This window comes from Hyla sarda, chromosome 1, assembly GCF_029499605.1.
Source record: "Hyla sarda isolate aHylSar1 chromosome 1, aHylSar1.hap1, whole genome shotgun sequence".
NCBI classification, from domain to species: Eukaryota; Metazoa; Chordata; class Amphibia; order Anura; family Hylidae; genus Hyla; species Hyla sarda.
Window position 1 is genome coordinate 229728904 of NC_079189.1, and position 19059 is coordinate 229747962.

Here is a 19059-nt window from a genome sequence, read left to right on the forward strand (position 1 = left end):
CCTCAGAATAAAGAACACATGTCATTTTTACCAGAAATTGTACGGCGTGAAAACAAAACCTTCCAAAATTAGCAAAATTGCGTTTTTTGTTTTAATTTCCCCACAAAAATAGTGTTTTTTGGTTGCGCCCTACATTTTATGATATAATGAGTGATGTCATTACAAAGGACAACTGGTCGCGCAAAAAACAAGCCCTCATACTAGTCTGTGGATGAAAATATAAAAGAGTTATGATTTTTAGAAGGCGAGGAGGAAAAAATGAAAACGTAAAAATTAAAGTCCTTAAGGCCAAAATGGGCTGAGTCCTTAAGGGGTTAAAAACACAAACAAGAATAAATATAAAATAGGCCAGCAGCAGTTAGAAAAAACAGGTCATAGTGCCAAGCATATATCATAGTATATATTGGGTGCAAATGGACAGGAAAAAGTTCAATGTCCAGCAAAATGAAGGGCTAAGTCAAGCCTATTACATAAACAGGACATCACACCAGAACAAAAAAAGATCCTACACACCATATAATAATATGCAGCAGTGAATTTTTAGACATCAGACATCAGATTGTCAACTCTGAGAGGTAAATAGGATAGGGATGGCAAATAGGTGTGCTCAAACAGAGTATTGTAGAGCCTCATCTAACCACCATCAGCTACAAGCTCAACCAATACAGATCCCATGCACCATTATGAGTAAACAATATGCTGTACTTACATGCCCGGAACTATGACCACCCCTACGCCATTTCGCTTTACGCTTCTTCAGGGAGTAAGTTTGATAAGTCCAAAAGGGGAAGGGAGCAAAAAAGAAGAAAGAAAATAAAAATAAAAAGAAAGGGGGTGGGTAAAAGAGGGGGGAAAAAAAAACATTAAAATAGGTTAGACTGAATGAATAAAAACGATTAAAATCAAGGACACAAAACCACACTAATGAACCAGAGTAGAAATATATACATATATACTGTACATTCAGAGGATAAATACACCATTAAGTTTTGGGGCCTAAGGAGGATGAAAGTTGGAGAAAGGAAAGGAGACATTGATAAAATCCTGTTAAAGGAAGAGACGCGCTGGATTTATCGGTTAGGCAGTCGAAGTCCAAATGGATTAAACGAAGATTTTTCATTATCAGCATTCTTAGAATAAAATGATATTATTCATGAGGAAATAGACCTAATTTAACAGACAGTGGTTAATAGTATCAGGGTACTAATTGGCTAGTAAACCTGTTTTAATTTAATAATAAAGACATAAGTGACAATAATGAACATCCATAAAACGATATAATAGATTAACATATTAATATTAACCTTATATCTACCAAGAAATCAGAATGTTGGACATCATACTATTAAATATTTATCCACTTTGAAAATATACCTATACATTTCTATACTATAAAATTGGGACCATACTTACCATAAGAAGATCCAGGTATAGAAGTACTGTATTAACACCTATGGAAAAAATATAAATGAATTATTTATTACATAGGAACAACGGGATGACATTATTGGAATAATAAGAAGGGGCCAGTAATCAACATGAACGTAATGGTTTCTGATGTTTAGTAAATAAAGATTTATTCTGACTGCCATATTTGGAGTCGGGAAGGAATTTTTACCTCTAGTATGAGGGTTTTTTGCTTTCCTCTGGATCAACTCAATAGGGACTTAGGGATATAGGTTGAACTTGATGGACTCTGGTCTTTTTTCAACCTTCTGAACTATGTTACTATGTTACTAAAGGGGGATATATTAGCATAGATTCACATAGGAAAGTTCATAGTGAATAATTTCACATATATAATAACTAAAATGAATAACATCCTTCTAAAATAGTACAAACATTATTGTCTGTAAAAGACAGTGATCTTACGGATTTAGTATTAATATACAGAATTGTCTTATGATATTCCTATGATATCCCTAATTTTATACATCTATATAGATGTGGAAATGAACAGTATAAGCAAACCCATATAAATATAAATGACAACAGTTCTAATAGTGGATAATTGTAAACTGTGTGGCTCAAGTCTTAAGATTGGAGCGCAAAGAAAAAAAAAACATTAAGTCCCAAGACATTCACAGATATCGGAGCGCACTTAATGAGAAACACTAAGTCCGAAGACATACGCGGACATTGGGAATAGGATGGTTAAATCATGAAGACAGAAATCATGCGCAGAACGGACCTGGAGAACCATGCGCTGACATGCACTACACAGGTGATGTGATATAGGTAGATAGGTAGATCACATGTACGAATCAGCTTAAAGTAAGTTATGTACTGATGTTGTTACGAACGGAGATGTTCAGGAAGCCAAGAAATTAAATATGGTAATAGCCAGTCTATAAATAGTCGGAAGCCAGTATCCCTGTCATGTCTAGCGCCTTTGAAAAAGTCAGGTCACTGGCGAAGCGTTAGGAGGTAGGAAACAAATTTTAGCTCAACACTGTGTCATTGTTCCGAGATACAAATGTACTGCTGGAAATATCCGTAGACAGTATATAAAATGCATCCAGAATTCCATTTTACAGTGATACAGACAGAAAGTAGTTTGATTTAGTGGAACGTAAATGAACAAAGGAGTTGTAATTTTAATACACCACTGCCATTTAGTGGCTATTGAGCACTAAATCACAATTTTTTATCATAGAAATAAAGGCTAAGTTTTAATACTATATAAGGGGGTCTTTAGTCAGGGTTATCCCTGAGGGCATATTTCCCCAAGGAGTGTGTTTCATATAATTTGGCCCTAGGATCCCCTGGGGGCCTTTTTTGGTGTTTATACGACGTACAGATGGACCGCAAACTGTAAGGGTCCGGATAGGTGACAGGAGGTGGATCCACTGGACCAGAGGAGTGATGGCGTGGGCCGTACCGGAGAACGGAATCTAAGGAGCTACTGGTCTTCACCAGAGCCCGCCGCAAGGCGGGATGGTCTTGCTGTGGCAGGTAGCCCCCAGGTCGTGCCACCCGGTAGCGACTCAACTCCTCTGGTTGCTGAGATAGACGCGGTACAGGAGGGATAGGCAGAAGTGTAGTCAGACGTAGCAAAGGTCAGGGCAGGTGGCACAGGATCAAAGGCGGTAGTCACTAGCAACAGGTCAAGGCAGACAGCACAGGTTCAGAGGCGGTAGTCACGGGCAACGGGTCAGCAACGGGCAGGGAAACACAATAACAATATGGAACGCTTTCTCTTGGCACAAGGCACGCGTGTCTGACCGGAACGCGCAGGGACGCTGCGGGCCGGGACAGAGGCAGCGAGTGCTCCGGTCCAGGAGCGGGGACCGAAGCGCTCACTGTAACAGTACCCCCCCTTTTGGTCTCCCCCTCTTCTTGGTGCCCAGGAACCTGAGGATAAGACTGCGGTCCAAGATGTTCTCCTCCGGCTCCCAAGACCTCTCCTCAGCCCTCCCAGTCAACCAAAAAAAAATCTTCTCCCCCGGATTAACTTTGAAGCCAGGACCTCCTGGACAGAGAAAATGTCTGATGTACCGGCCACTGGGCCAGGAGTGGTGACCCTGAGGGAGAACCGGTTAAAGATAGCTGGCTTGAGGAGGGAGACATGAAATTAGTTTAGGATCCTAAGAGTGGAGGGGAGATGAAGCTGGTAAGCCACAGCATTAATTTTTCTTTTAATCTTGTAGGGTTCCAAGTAATGAGGTTCCAGTTTGTAGCTTGGGACCCTAAAACGGATGTATTTGGCCGAGAGCCACACTCTGTCACCAGGAGAAAACACTGGAGGAGCCCTGCGTTTCTTGTCCGCTTAGGATTTCATGCGGGTAGAGGCTCTAAGAAGAGCGGTGCGAGTCTCTCGCCAAATGGAGGAAAAGTCTTGGATGAGCTCATCGACTGCAGGAACAGAAGAAGAGGAAGACAATGGCAGAGGTGGTAGAGGATGTCGACCGTAGACCACGAAAAATGGTGACTTGTTAGAGGCGGAGGAATTCCTGAAGTTGTAGGAGAATTCCGCCCAAGGAAGATCAGCCCAATCATCATGACGAGAAGATACAAAATGGCATAGATATTCCCTCAAGACTTGGTTAATGTGTTCCACTTGGCAGTTGGTTTGGGGGTGATGAGAGGATGAGATATCCAACTTCACTTTGAAATGTCCACAAAGAGCTCTCCAGAATTTGGAAACAAATTGCACCCCACGATCAGAAAGGGAAGACCATGAAGGCGAAAAATGTGCAGGAAAAAATGTTTCGCCAGCAGCAGCGCAGACGGTAATCCTGGTAGGGGTACAAAGTGTGCCATTTTAGAGAAACTGTCAACAATGACCCAAATGACCATCATACCCTGGAAAGGAGGAAGGTCAGTCACAAAGTCCATGGCGATGTGAGACCAAGGGGTCTCAGGGACAGGAAGAGGTTGGAGCAGCCCAGCCGGCTTTAGACGAGGCGACTTGTCCCGTGCGCAGACTGTACAGGCTTGAACAAACTCAAACACGTGCTTAGCCATAGTAGGCCACCAATATCTTCGGGCGATTAGTTGAAGGTTCTTTTGGACACCTGGATGCCCAGCCAGCAAGGAAGAGTGACCCCACTTAAGGACTTCCAACTGTTGGCGAGGAGGTACATAGGTTTTGCCAGGAGGAAGAAGACGAAGATCCACAGGTGCAACGGCAATAAGGCACTCAGGTGGAATTATATGCTGTGGAGTAACCTCTTCACCCACTACATCCAAAGAGCAGGAGAGGGCATCTGCCCTGATGTTCTTGCTCGCTGGACGGAAGTGGATCTCAAAGTTGAAGCGAGCAAAGAACAGGGACCAGCGAGCTTGTCGTGGGTTGAGCCTCTGTGCGGATTGGAGATAGGCAAGATTCTTGTGATCCGTGTAAATACAAAAAGGATGGATGGAGCCCTCGAGAAGATGCCTCCACTCTTCGAGTGCCAATTTGATGGCCAACAACTCCCTGTCTCCAATAGAGTCGTTTTTCTCGGCTGGGGTGAAGGTCTTGGAGAAATAGCCACAAGTTAAAGTTTTGCCCCTAGAAGATTTCTGTGTGAGCACAGCTCCGGCTCCTATGGAGGAGGCATCTACTTCCAAAGAAAAGGGCTTAGCGGGGTCAGGTCTGGAGAGTACTGGTGCAGAGGCGAAAGTGACCTTCAGGGACTGGAAGGCCTCTTCAGCCTGAAAAGGCCAGGATTTTGGACTAGTCCCTTTCTTGGTCAAGGCCACAATAGGAGACACCAGGGTGGAGTAGTGCGGGATGAATTGCCTATAATAATTGGCGAAACCCAAAAATCTTTGAATGGCACGAAGTCCAGAGGGGCGTGGCCAGTCCAGGACCGCGGTGAGCTTAGCCGGGTCCATCTGTAAGCCCTGGGCAGAAATGATGTACCCTAGGAAGGGCAGACTGGACCGCTCGAAGAGGCACTTCTCGATCTTAGCGTAGAGGCATTTTTTTCTGAGGCGAGACAGAACTTGGCGTACATGTACCCGATGTAGATCAAGGTTAGAGGAGAAAATGAGAATGCCGTCAAGGTATACGACCACGCAGGTGTAAAGCAAATCTCCAAAAATGTTGTTGATGAATTCTTGAAACACGGCAGGTGCATTGCAGAGACCGAAGGGCATAACCAGATATTCAAAATGACCATCCCGTGTGTTGAAGGCGGTCTTCCACCTGTCACCCTCTCTAATTCGGATCAAGTTGTAGGCTCCTCTAAGATGCAACTAGGTAAAGACTCTGGCCCCACGGAGACGGGTAAAGAGCTCAGAGATCAAGGGGAGAGGGCAACAGTTCTTAATTGTGATCTTGTTAAGGCCTCTGTAATCAATGCAAGGAGGGAGGGAGCCGTCCTTTTTAGCAGGTCCAGGCTTTATCAATCGAGCGCAGAGCACACAAATCATTGTGGTTTTATGAAATCACAATGATCTGTATGAGGAATCTAATGATTCCTCCTAAAAGTCCCCTAAGGGGACTAAAAGTGTAAAAAAAAAAGTAAAAAAAAAGTTTAAAAACACACACATTAACCCCTTCCTTATTAAAAGTTTAAATCACCCCCCTTTTCCCAAATTCCATATAAAAAATATGTAACCTTAATAAAAATAAACATATGTGGTATCGCCGCATGCGTAAATGTCCGAACTATAAAAATATATAATTAATTAAACCGCAAGGTCAATGGCGTACAAGCAAAAAAATTCCAAAGTCCAAAATAGCGTATTTTTGGTCACTTTTTATACCATAAAGAAGGAATAAAAAGTCCCATCAAAATAAAAATGGTACCAATTAAAACTTCAGATCAAACAATTAGTCCTCAAACCACCCTGTATGAGGAAAAATAAAAAAGTTATAGGGGTCAGAAAAGGACAATTTTAAATGTATAAATTTTCGTGCATGTAGTTATGATTTTTTCCAGAAGTATGACGAAATCAAACCTATATAAGTAGGGTATCATTTTAATTGTATGGACCTACAGAATAAAGATAAAGTGTCATTTTTACCGAAAAATGTACAGCGTAGAAACAGAAGCCTCCAAAATTTACAAAATGGTGTTTTTTCTTCAATTTTGTTGCACAATGATTTTTTTTCCCGTTTTGCCATAACTTTTTGTGTAAAATGACTGATGTCATTACAAAGTAGAATTGGTGGTGCAAAAAATAAGCCCTCATATGGATTTTTAGGTGCAAAATTGAAAGGGTTATGATTTTTAAAAGGTATGGAGGAAAAAACAAAAGTGTAAAAACAGAAAAATGCTTGGTCCTTAAGGGGTTAATAACCTGTTTTTCCTATGGACAGATGGAGAAGGTAAGACTTTTTAGGCTTCAACAAATATCTTGTATAGCCAGACATACGAATCTCAGATGAAGTAAATGCTAGACGTAGCTCTTTGATCTATGTAACTGAAATCTCTCACATCTTAAAAGAATAATATTTTACAGTTCTTACTCCAGACTGCAAATCTGGTCATACCTAGACTTTGTAAATGCATTGTGATCGGAAACTGAAGGATTGGTCGCACATGATTCTGGTCTTTAAAGAAGCACTCTGGATTTTTTTTGGGCTTGTATAGTGCAACATGATCTACTATTATGGTGCCTCTGCACCTGTCTGCCAGTCGCTATGTTTTGAAGATTCTCATGCGGCTGTAGAATACTAATTCCTGCTTTGGTATCAGGAGATCAACTTGTCTAATGTATCACAATTTGCTAACACTAATACACTGAGGAGCTAAGTTTTGTATGGATTAATATCTTTGTGTACTACCACCACTACTGAAAATATGTCAGGATGCATGAGATTTTGGTCTTCTAGAAGCCACTAGAATGTTCTGAGGAAGGAGTTTCCAAAGTCCAACCCTCTTTCCCAGAGGGCGGCAGCTTAGACTTCAGAGTGTAAGGTGTCTCAGCTCTGCTCCGGCAGAGTAGACTGCAAGTTAGCTTAACCTTGGCTCTGTCAGAAAAGTTTTCACCTGTTACAACTTGTTAATCAAGTCGAGTCAGTTCTGGATCAGTCAGGGTGAACTACAGCACCATGTGACATTTAGGGCACCTAGCACCTTTACTTTTGGTCTAGTGTCCCAAACTTTCGAATGTCACTTTCAACTGTATGTGCATCATTAGGACATACATGCAATTGAAAGCTGTCTGTGATGGAGCAAGGGGCACCAGCTCCTTACCCTCTTACTTCCTCTTCTACGCTGTTTGTGTAGGTGGGGAAGATGCTGGAAAAGTGGGGATCTTAAGATGTTTGGTAAATTCCGCAAAATTAAGGAAGCAGGGCTGAACTGCTCAAGTGCCGTAGCCTGGCATGTCTTTTTGCTTGCTTAATTTTAGCTCAAGACCTGAACATAACAAAATGTGAAAAAGTGAGTCTGAAGCTTTTTCCAGTGCATTTTAACAGTTTTGTTTTTTATTTGAATTTGCCTGAATGAAACATTACGTTTAACTGCAAAGATAAAAAACAAAAAATTGTTGTAGACTGAAAAGACACACAGGTAGCTATAAAAATGTTTATACTGATATTTCTTTTATGCCATGAAGGAACTTCTGGGCAAACAGAAATCTATGCTACCTCCCATTGGCTGTATCCATGCAGGTCTCTTTCTCTCGTACTTTCACTCCCCCTCCCTTTCTGTTGCTGTGCCACAGCAGCATCAAGAAAGAGATGCCAGTATCTGATGCTGATCTGCTGCCTTCACACCCATAGGCCACAGACGCCAATCATCTTCCTGATCCTTTTCAGCAGACCCCTCTTTGCAAAGACAGGAGGTCGGAACCATAGCACTGCCTTCGTCGTGTTCTAGAGTTTCAGCCATCCTTTCAGAGTTTCCTTATCCTGTTGGCAGCTGAACTGCGCCATGGAAGAAAAAGAAAATATTTCCTTTTGTGACAAGCAAAAAGCCTTTAACACGGCGCTGGAACCAACAACAAAGGACCAGAAGAGAAAGTCCACATATCATGATGAGATTGTCTGGAGAAACGTAATCCTTATGACCCTACTCCACTTTATGGCATTATACTCTCTGATCCTTATATCCCAGGCACAGATTCTCACTTTGCTCTGGGGTAAGTTATTATCATATCATATGTTTTTAGTACTTTCCCATGGTATTAGAGATATTTATTTTTCCCTAAAAGAAATAAAATCACAAAGTTCCTTAGAAATGGTTTACATGGTTTAAGTCCAATTTGTGTAGAAAAACTATTTTAATAATAATAAAAAAAATCTAATCTCTGTCATTGCATTTGGGTCTCTAGGATTTTTATGTTGCTTAACAGTTCATAGAAAACATTCAGTACAGCAATTGATTTGGATTATTACAGATAAAAATGCTTGAAAAGTGCCTTAATTTTGGAATACATGAAAAAAAATGACAAGTAAATCAATACTTATGTGACTTATTTGGATTTCAGGTCAATTCCAGTTTAGAGTTCTACCCTCAAGGCTCAGTATACTGCATTTGCTGGAGTCCTGTGCAGTTATGTAACTTTCAATCGGTTTTTAGATGTAATAGTTTTTGATTTTGCAGGTAAAGTGTTCCATTTAATGTCCTGCCTGAAAATGCATTATATGATACATCATTTCTATTATAAGATAATATTTTCAACTCCACAAAAACTTTGGTGTTGTGACTTTTGAACTCTGCCCCTAGACATGTTATCCCCTATCCAAAGGATAGGGTGGCTGGACTCCTTGCCGTCTCCAGGCCGACGATGCGGCATTACGAACACGGGAGCCTGGTGCACCACGCCTCCTCCATTCATGTCTATGAGAGGGTGTGTGGCAGCTGTGTACTAGCCATCATGAAATTGTGATGCAACTAAGTTGGAGTTATTTCAACTAAGTGAGATTGTTGTTTGTGTAAGACGTGACTGACACATGGTAAGCTGTAATATGAAAGGCATGTCAATATTGTCCTTCATTTGGATTAACACATAGCATAATGATAGAGTAAATATTTATTTTTATGCACACTATTTTTATTACATAACAGCTAAGTGACCTGATATGTCAGGAGAACAGTTTCCTAACACTTTTTTCCTCAGTTCTTTGCGATGCTGCTCTGGTCGTGACGGATTATGGTCACTTGCGAGCTATTATAGTCACTTGCCGTGCCCCCTATTGACAGTGGTGATTTATAGCCTGAGTGCAGAGAGAAGTTCTGCACTCAGGCTGTCAATCAATCTTGACTGGAAGGAAGGGGTGTGGTGAACTGATTATAACCGATCTCAGTGACTGCATAACCAGTCACCGGGCATTGCTGACGGCTAAGGAGAACAGTTTTAAAATAATGTTCTTCTGACCTGTCAGGTCCTGGCCCCATGTTTAAAGGGGTACTACCGTGCTGACAACTTATCCAATATCTAAAGGATAGGGGATAAGTTGCCTGATCGTGCGGGGTCCCGCTGCTGGGGACCCACGCAATCTCGCACGCAACACCCCGCTCTTATCAGGCCCTGGAGCGAACATCCGCTCCGGGTCTGATGACGGGGCCGGTGATCGTGATGTCACAGCTCCGACCCGTGTGACATCACGCTCCGCCCCTCAATGCAAGTCTATGGCAGGGGGCGAGACAGCTGTCTCGCCCCCTGCCATAGACTTACATTGAGGGGTGGAGCGTGACGTCACATGGGGGCGGAGCCATGACGTCAGGATACTCCGGCCCCGTGATCGGCAGTCATCAGACCTGGAGCGATGTTCGATCCTGGGCCTGATGAGTGCGGGGTGCTGCGTGCGAGATCGCGGGGGTCCCCAGCGGTGGGACCCCGCGCCATCAGGCAACTTATCCCCTATCCTTTAGATAGGGAATAAGTTGTCAGCATGGTAGTACCCCTTTAAGGCCCCAGAGAACGGACTTGTAAATGTATATAAGTTTTTTCCAATGACAGAAAATCAGGTCCAGGGCTTTTTTTCTGCATTGTAATTATTTTCCTCACTTTCTATGAAACATAACTCTTTTATTTTTCTATCCACAAAGCTGTATTAAAGCTCTCTTTTTGAAGGACCAATTTTTATTGAGGAAAAAAAAAATGGCATACTCTGTGTGGTAAAACTGGCATGTTATTTTCATTCTATGTGGCAGTACTATTTCAGAGAAACCCAATTTATATTGCTTTTGTTTTAGTACTTTTCAAAACTTAAAACCTTTAAAAAACGATTCTATTGCCATTTTTTGACCCCTATAATTTTAGAATTTTGTGAGTGTTTTTTTTTGCTGGGTGACCTGTAGTTATTAATTGTAGCGTTTAAGGTAGAGGGGACTTCTTGATCACTTTTAATTCCTTGTTTTTTGAGGAATGTGAAGATTCCAAAGACAGCAGTTCTGACATTTGTTTATTTTTTTTTCCAGTATTGTGTAAACTGTAGGGAATAAATAACTATATCAATTATGTAACTTTTTTGTAGCTTAATTTTTCTTATTTAAAATGTGGGTATATGGGAGCTTTTTTTTGTAATAAATATGATTTCTATTATATTTTTAAATTAAATATTTATTGTATTTTCAGGGGACTTTGTTGTGTGATTGTTTGTATACTACACTGCAATACTTAGCAATTGTGGTGAACTGTCAAACTGGTGACATACAATTTTAGCCTGTCATATGCAGTCTGTAATACAGTGGGGATCAAAAGTTTGGGCACCCCGTGTAAAAATTTGCAAAGATGGAAAAATCTCCAAAAGGCATCAAATTACAATTCAAACAATTCAAAACCCACGTTTGACTGCACAATCCCTCCAGAAAGATCTGGCAGACACTGGAGTTGTGGTACACTATTCCACTATAAAGAGATACTTGTACAAATATGGTCTTCATGGAAGAGTCATTAGAAGAAAATCTCTTCTACATCCTCACCACAAAAATCAGCGTTTGAACTTTGCAAAGCCTGATGCATTTTGAAAACAAGTTCTGTGGACCGATGAGGTTAAAATGGAACTTTTTGGCCGAAATGAGCAAAGGTATGTTAGGAGAAGAAGGGGGACAGAATTTAATGAAAAGAACCTCTGTCCAACTGTTAAGCATGGGGGTAGATCAATCATGCTTTGGGGTTGTATTGCAGCCAGTGGCACAGGGAACATCTCACGAGTAGAAGTAAAAATGGATTAAATAAAATTTCAGCAAATTTTGGATGCTAACTTGATGTCATCTGTGAAAAAGCTGAAGTAAAAGAGAGGATGGCTTCTACAAATGGATAATGATCCTAAACACACCTCGAAATCCACGGGGGATTACATCAAGAGGTGTAAACTGAAAGTTTACTGGCTACAAAAAGCGTTTACAAGCTGTGATACTTGCCAAAGGGGGCAGTACAAGATATTAACTCTGCAGGGTGCCCAAACGTTTGCAGATGCCATTTTTTTGTTTTCTGTTATTTTGGAACTGTAAATGATGGAAATAAAATCTAACTTTTGTTGACATATAAGAATGTCTAATCTGTAATTTGATGTTCCATCTTTCCTTGGCTTCTTTATGCACATTAATACACATTTTTACCTGGGGTGCCCAAACTTTTGATCCCCACATGGTAACATAGTTTGTAAGGTTGAAAAAAGACAAGAGTTCATCAAGTTCAACCTAAAACCCTACTGTGCTGATCCAGAGAAAAGCAACCCCCCCCCATGAGGCTGATGCCAATTGCCCCATGAAAGAGGAACATTTTTATTTGTGGTCCCAATATGGTGATCAAAAGAAATCCCTGGATCAACGTTCTATCCCCATAATCTAGTATCCATAACCTGTAATATTATATTTTTCCAGGAAAAGCTTCAGGCCCCCCTTTAACTGTTTATTGAGTCAGACCTCACAACCTCATGTGGCAGAGAGTTCCATAGTCTCATTGCTCTTACAGTAAAGAATCTCTGTCTGTGATGATGGTGAAACCTTCTTTTCTCTAGATGTAGAGGATGCCTCCTTGTCATGGTAACCGGCCTAGGTCTAAAAATATCACTAGAAAGATCTCTGTACTGTCCATTCATATATTTGTACATTGTGATCAGATCGCCCCTAAGATGTCTTTTCTCCAATCTAAAAAAAAAAAAGCTTGATAACCTGTCTTGGTCCTGTAATCCTCCCATACCATCAATTATCTTTTTCGCCCTCATCTGCACCCTCTCCAGCTCGGCCATGTCCATTTTATATACAGGTGCCCAGAATTGGACACAATACTCCATATGTGGTCTGATTAAGGCAAACTGTGTCCTTATCATGTGCCTCTATGCCCCTCTTGATGCATCCCATGACTTTGTTAGCCTTGGCAGCAGCTGCCTGGCACTGATCACTAAAGTTGAGCTTACTGTCCACCAGTACCCCCATGTCTTTTTCGGTAGAAGTTTTACCTAATGTCTTATTATTTAGCACATAATTTTACATTTTGTTTTTATGGCCCAAGTGCATAACCTTACATTTATCCACATTAAATGTTATTTGCCATGTCTGTGCCCAAGCATCCAGCTTCCCCAGATCCCTCTGTAATATTATGTTATCATCCTCTGTGGTGATCACCCTACCCAGTTTGGTGTCATCTGCAAGTATAGAAATTATACCTTGTAATCCCTCTACAAGGTCATTAATAAACATATTGAAAACAATTGGACCCAGTACTGACTCCTGTGGTACCCCATTAGTAACTGTCACCCAACCAGAGTAAGTTCCATTGATCCAAACCCTCTGCTTCCTATTACTGAGCCAGTTGCTAACCCATTTACATATATCCTCCCCTAATCCCAGCATCCTAATTTTATGTACTAACCTTTTGTATGGCACAGTATCACATGCCTTAGAAAAGTCCAGATATTTAACAGCCACTGCTTCACCCCGATCCAATCTATAACTGACCTTCTCATAGATGATCAGATTAGTCAGACAGGACCGATCCCGCATAAACTAATGCTGTTGCTGTGTCAGAAGGTTGTTTTCATTAGGATATTCCAGAATATGATCTCTCCGAAAAACCCTCAAAAATCGCGCCCACAACAAATGTTAAACTTACCGGCCTATAGTTCCCTGGATCCATTTTTAAAATCCTTTTTTGAATATTGGTATCACATTTGCTAAGTGCCAGTCCTGTGGGACAACCCCTGTTATTATAGAATCTTTATATATAAGAAATAAAGGTCTGTCTAGCAAGGTACTTTATTCTTGCAAAACCCTGGGATGGATTCCATCTGGGCCTGGTGATTTGTGTGTTTTTATGTTACTAAGGCGGCACCGCACTTTTTCTTGGTTTAAAAAGGTGAGATATGCAAGAGAATTTACTTTGTTCCCTTCCCTGTTATCTGACATTGGATTTTCCTTTGTAAATACAGTAGAAAAGAAGTCATTTACTAGATTGGCCTTTTCCTCATCCTCCTTCATCATTACCCCCAATATTATTTCTTAAGGGGCCAACATTTTCAGTTTTAAATTTCTTATTACTAAAGTAGGTGAAGAATATTTTGGGGTTAGTTTTACTTTTTTTGGGCAATTCTCTCTGGTGCAATTTGTGCTAGTTTTATTTATTTATTTTTAGAGATTTAATTTCTCTCCTAATAATTCTTTAATGTTTCCCAACTAAGTTTTAGTAGTCTAAACGCTTTCCTCTTATCGTTTATCGCTTTCTTAACTGTTTTGGTTAGCCAAATTAGTTTTCGCCTATTTCTAGCCCTTTCATTCCCGTAGGGTATATGTCATTCACAATATCTATTTAGTATGCTCTTAAAAGTGTCCCATTTAGCTTGTGTACTTTTATTACTGAGGGTACGGTCCAAATCTATGTCACTGGGGTCCTCTCTTAGTTGCTGAAGTTTTTGTAGCCCCACTAGTAGACATCCTCTTATAGGATTAATGAAAACTTATTATGTTGTGGTTACTAATAGCAAGATCAAGATGACCCCGCACCCCTACATTGGATACTTTGCCCTATTGGTTAAGATAAGGTACAGAAGCGACTTTCATGGCAGGAGGGGGTGGGGGGGGGGGGGGACAGGGCTTGGTACAGTGACTATTGTGAATAGTGTTCTTTATACTGCGAATGACTGTTCTTTACATACATAGTAACATGAAAAAAAAAGAAAAAACTTAAATTCTTAAAAAAATGATTAAAGGGGTACTCCGGCCCTAAGACACCTTATAGGGGATAAGATGTCTGACCACAGGGGTCCCGCTGCTGGAGACCCCCGCAATCTTGCATTTGGCACCCACCTCTTTGAGCTGCACACCGCGCTGCCAGCTCACAAACTGCCAGGTGCCGACCACGGGGCCGAAGTATCGTGACATCGCGACTCCGCCCCTGTGTGACGTCACGCCCCACCCCACCCCCGCTATGCAAGTCTATGGGAGGGGGCTATGGGAGGGGGCGTGACCCCCACAGTCAGACAGGGGATAAGATGTCTTAGGGCCGTAGTACCCCTTTAAGCTTGAATAAGGCAATAGGTCATTTTAAAATTACACATTCCCTTTAGAATGTGTCCACATATTCAGGTTTTTAATTGCAGTTATTGATCTGCTTTGGCACCTGATTGAATGGAAGAAGTTCTAGGAACACTGAAATGATATCAGGGCAGCCCAGCATACCTTGCAAGCAGGCAGCAAGATCACATGACCACAGGTTATCCAATCATTGCTTGATTTTATGTGTCATACAGCTCATAAATCAGGAGACAGCATTGGGGGGGTTTAAGAGGCTGATAAAGCCCTATCTACTGCATTGTGGCCACCATCTTGGAGAGAGAAAGCTGAGAGAACGCAGGTACTACTTATCTCAGAAAGCCTTCACAAATCCAATAGATATTAAAAGCAAGCTGAGCAAAGTATTGAGCAGTGGACTGAGCTCAGACAATGGACTGGATATCTCCTTTAAGCAGTCAGCTGATCTATGAGCCAATGAAAGCTATTTCATTACAATACCTTCCAAACTGAGCAAAGCATTAAGCAGTCAGCTGACCTGTCTTTAAATATAAATATGCATTAACCCCTTAAGGACCGAGCGTTTTTCCATTTTTGCCCTTTTGTTTTTTCCTCCTTACATTTTAAGAATCATTGCCCTTTCAATTTTGCACCTAAAAATCCATATGATGGCTTATTTTTGCGCCACTAATTCCACTTTGCAGTGACATCAGTCTTTTTACACAAAAATCTACTGCGAAACGGAAAAATAAATCATTGTGGGACAAAATCGAAGAAGGGGCTTCCGTTTTTACGCAGTACATTTTTCGGTGAAAATTATACCTTCTCCTTTATTCTGTAGGTCCATACGATTAAAAATGATACCCTACTTATATAGGTTTGATTTTGTCTGGAAAAAATCCTAACTACATGCACGAAAATGAATAAGTTTAAAATTGCCATATTCTGACCCCTATAACTTTTTTATTGGTGGTATGATGGCTTATTTTTTGCGCCGTGATTTGAAGTTTTTAGCGGTACCATTTTTGTATTGATCGGACTTTTTGATCGCTTTTTACAAATTTTTTTATGATATAAAAAGTGACCAAAAATACGCACAGACATTTAAAACCACCTCAAAACATCCAAAAATATGGTGGAGGATTATAACCCAAATGACCACCTAGCCCCCCCCCCGATATACACAGTAAGTAAACGGTAAGGGTCCCTGGAATGAGAGCCAGTGTGAGAGGACCCACCTGCATCAAACAAGCTAGAAGCAAATAATAAGTATTACCATGACCATGACCCAAGCAAAGATCACAAAATGGCTATCCCAACCAGCTAATGCTAATCTATAGCTGACTATTGAATAATGTGCATATGTGCCAGGGGCTACCTCATCAACCAAGGGGGGGGGGGGGGGGGGACACAGCAGCTCCACGCGTTCCGCTGTCCTGCAAGACAGCTTCCTCAGGAGTGAGGTGTGCTATGTTGTCTGGGAATAAATATACTAATACATCAGTAACAGCTGTGTGTAAACCATGTTAGCCAATTCAGACTATGATGTAAGAACTTTGTCTCACCTGTGTGTGCTGTATGCCATGTTTGACTCGCCGCCATTACCTCCAATGCGGCCAGGAAGTCCACGCCATGTGTCACTTGACAAAGAACTGGAAATTGCATTATTCGCATGGTGCGCACATTGCACATGCGCATAATAATTCACATAATGTGCTCACTGCGCATGCACATGCTAAACTCGCATAAATCGCATAATGCGCATACTGCGCATACGAAACATCGGGCAGCCTAGATCTAACAAGCGAGACCTATGTGCAGAATCATCCTATATATACCAGAGAATGGGGCAATAGGGCACATAATGAATGAGGAGATGGAACATAATTGTATCACTACCATAACTGGACACCTGGCCAGCCAGGGGCTTGTACTAGTGGCAAGAATGGTCCTATTGTATATTCCATGCTCCTCTAGACCTACTATGTCATGAGTAAATGACTGCTAATACATCATTAATTGCATATATCAAATATATAAATATATATATACAGTGGTCCCTCAACATACGATGGTAATTCGTTCCAAATGAATCATCGTTTGTTGAAACCATCGTATGTTGAGGAATCCGCGCAATGTTAAATACAGGAAGGTATAGTCACCTGTCCCCGCCACTCCGGACTGTCACCACTACCCTGGATGTTGCCATCCATCACTGTCCCCCTAGTGTCACCGCCGCTCCAGAGCGTCTTCGCTGCCTCGGATCATCGTTCCTTATCGCCCTCATCACGTCGCTACGCACTCTGCTCCGATTGGATGGCGGGATGGTGTGTGCGGCGACGTGATGACGATGATGGAGAGCGATGGCGATGCAGGGGATCCCGAAGAGGACAGTCCGGAGTGCTGGGGACATGTAAGTGATCGTCCCCGGACCACACAGGGCACCTTAAACGGCTATCCGGCAGCAGCTGAAGTAGTCTGCACTGCCGGTTAGCCGTTTACGCGATGGCCCCGACATACAAAAGCATCGTATGTTGATGCTGCCTTCCACATGCAATGGCCTCTGAGAGGCCATCGTGTGTTGAAATTATCGTATGTCGGGGCCATCGTAGGTCTTTGGGGTCACTGTATATATATATATATATATATATATATATATATATATATGTCACATCATATTACCTAGAACTCAAAAAATACATGCATATCAACATATCATATGACAATCCGAGTGGCTAACGTGTCTTAAATATGTGAACCCTCCTTATAAATGGGAAAATACATGACAAAACAGGATTGAGTGAATCACAAAACTAGCAAAACCATTGGAAGATGCATCCCCCGGGTGCGTAAAAAAAAAAAGACGCAACCCTCGTCGACCTTCATGAATAACTATTTCATGAGACTTATAACCACTCTAAAAGTGAACAAATCATAATAAATGGTATTGATCATATGATGTGACACACAATAAACATGTTGATGAAACTAGTAATAAGCAGTCCTGATCACATAGTATAACACATAATAGACATATTAATGTATAAGGTACTGTACCATGTCCATCCCCCCCCTCCCTCACCCATGTCCATCCCCCCCCTCCCTCACCCATGTCCATCCCCCCCCTCCCTCACCCATGTCCTTCCCCCCCCCCCCCACCCATGTCCGGTTGCTAAGGGTTACCGAATGTGACGGATGAATACAAGGGTGCTTACCTGTGAATATATACGGATAGTATGGGCTCTATCAGCAAGGTCTAAGGACTGCTGAAACAATGATGGTTTTATTTATTTTTAATTTTATTTATTTTGATTTATATTTGTTTATCTTCTATTTATTTTTGATTCTTGTATTTCTTTCCCTTAATTGATATGGTGATCGGCCAGCCCGATGGTGATAGCACGCATGCGTGCGGGCTGAAAGCCCGATGCACCTGCGTGTGCAGTCTATTGTGCACGTGACCGCTCTGTGCGATCGCGTGACTGTTACGTGGCCGCCTCTGATTCGTTACCAATGTGTGATGTACAACACTTCCTGACTGTTCAGCTGACCACCGCATAGGTATTATGGGAAAGATGAGGTGGCGGCATCTGATTGGCCATGGATTATCACACACCACATCACTATGGTGATGGAGGACGCGGCGCAGCCGCAGTATGTTTTTTACCCACGCTAGATATTTGCATCTTGCCGATATGGATGGTGAGTCTTATGAACATCCCACCTTCTCCTGTTTATATAAATAATGTACACAGACGATATTAATTAATAATCATGATACCATTCTCTGTTTTTATCTTTATTGTATGCTGTACAGCAATTTTAATTTGTACTTCACATTACTTGGATACTTTATGTATCCCCTAAACACTGTTCACTATTTCTTTATGAATTACATTTTTTGTATGATGATTTTATTCACTATTTTTGATCAATTGATAATTGTTAAACAATTGCACTGATATATGATGTTTTATGTGTATATATACCTTGTTGGATCACTGTGCATTTAGCTTGAGGATGGTTTTGTGAGAACACCGAAACGTGGCTCTTGTTCATGGAATAAAAGTAACACTTATTTTTGCACTGAATTTGTGTGCTCCAGTCGCCTCTCTACTTTGTATATATATACTAGCTGAATACCCGGCGTTGCCTGGTTTTTTGTTCCTAATCCTTGTTGGGGGGGAAAATAAACAAAGGAGGAAGCTTTTGACTTCAT

The 19059-nt window shown here is 41.4% G+C and overlaps 1 protein-coding gene across 1 annotated transcript in view; it reads left to right on the forward strand.

The window, feature by feature from the left end:
• Positions 1-8097: 8097 nt before the first annotated feature.
• The window catches only part of SCD5 (stearoyl-CoA desaturase 5), a 147615-nt gene continuing 136653 nt past the window's right edge, over positions 8098-19059 (forward strand). Inside the window, exon 1 of the mRNA XM_056568911.1 lies at positions 8098-8523. Within this exon, the coding sequence (XP_056424886.1) occupies positions 8316-8523 (208 nt within the window). The 5' untranslated portion in view covers positions 8098-8315. The remainder of the gene's footprint in view (positions 8524-19059) is intronic.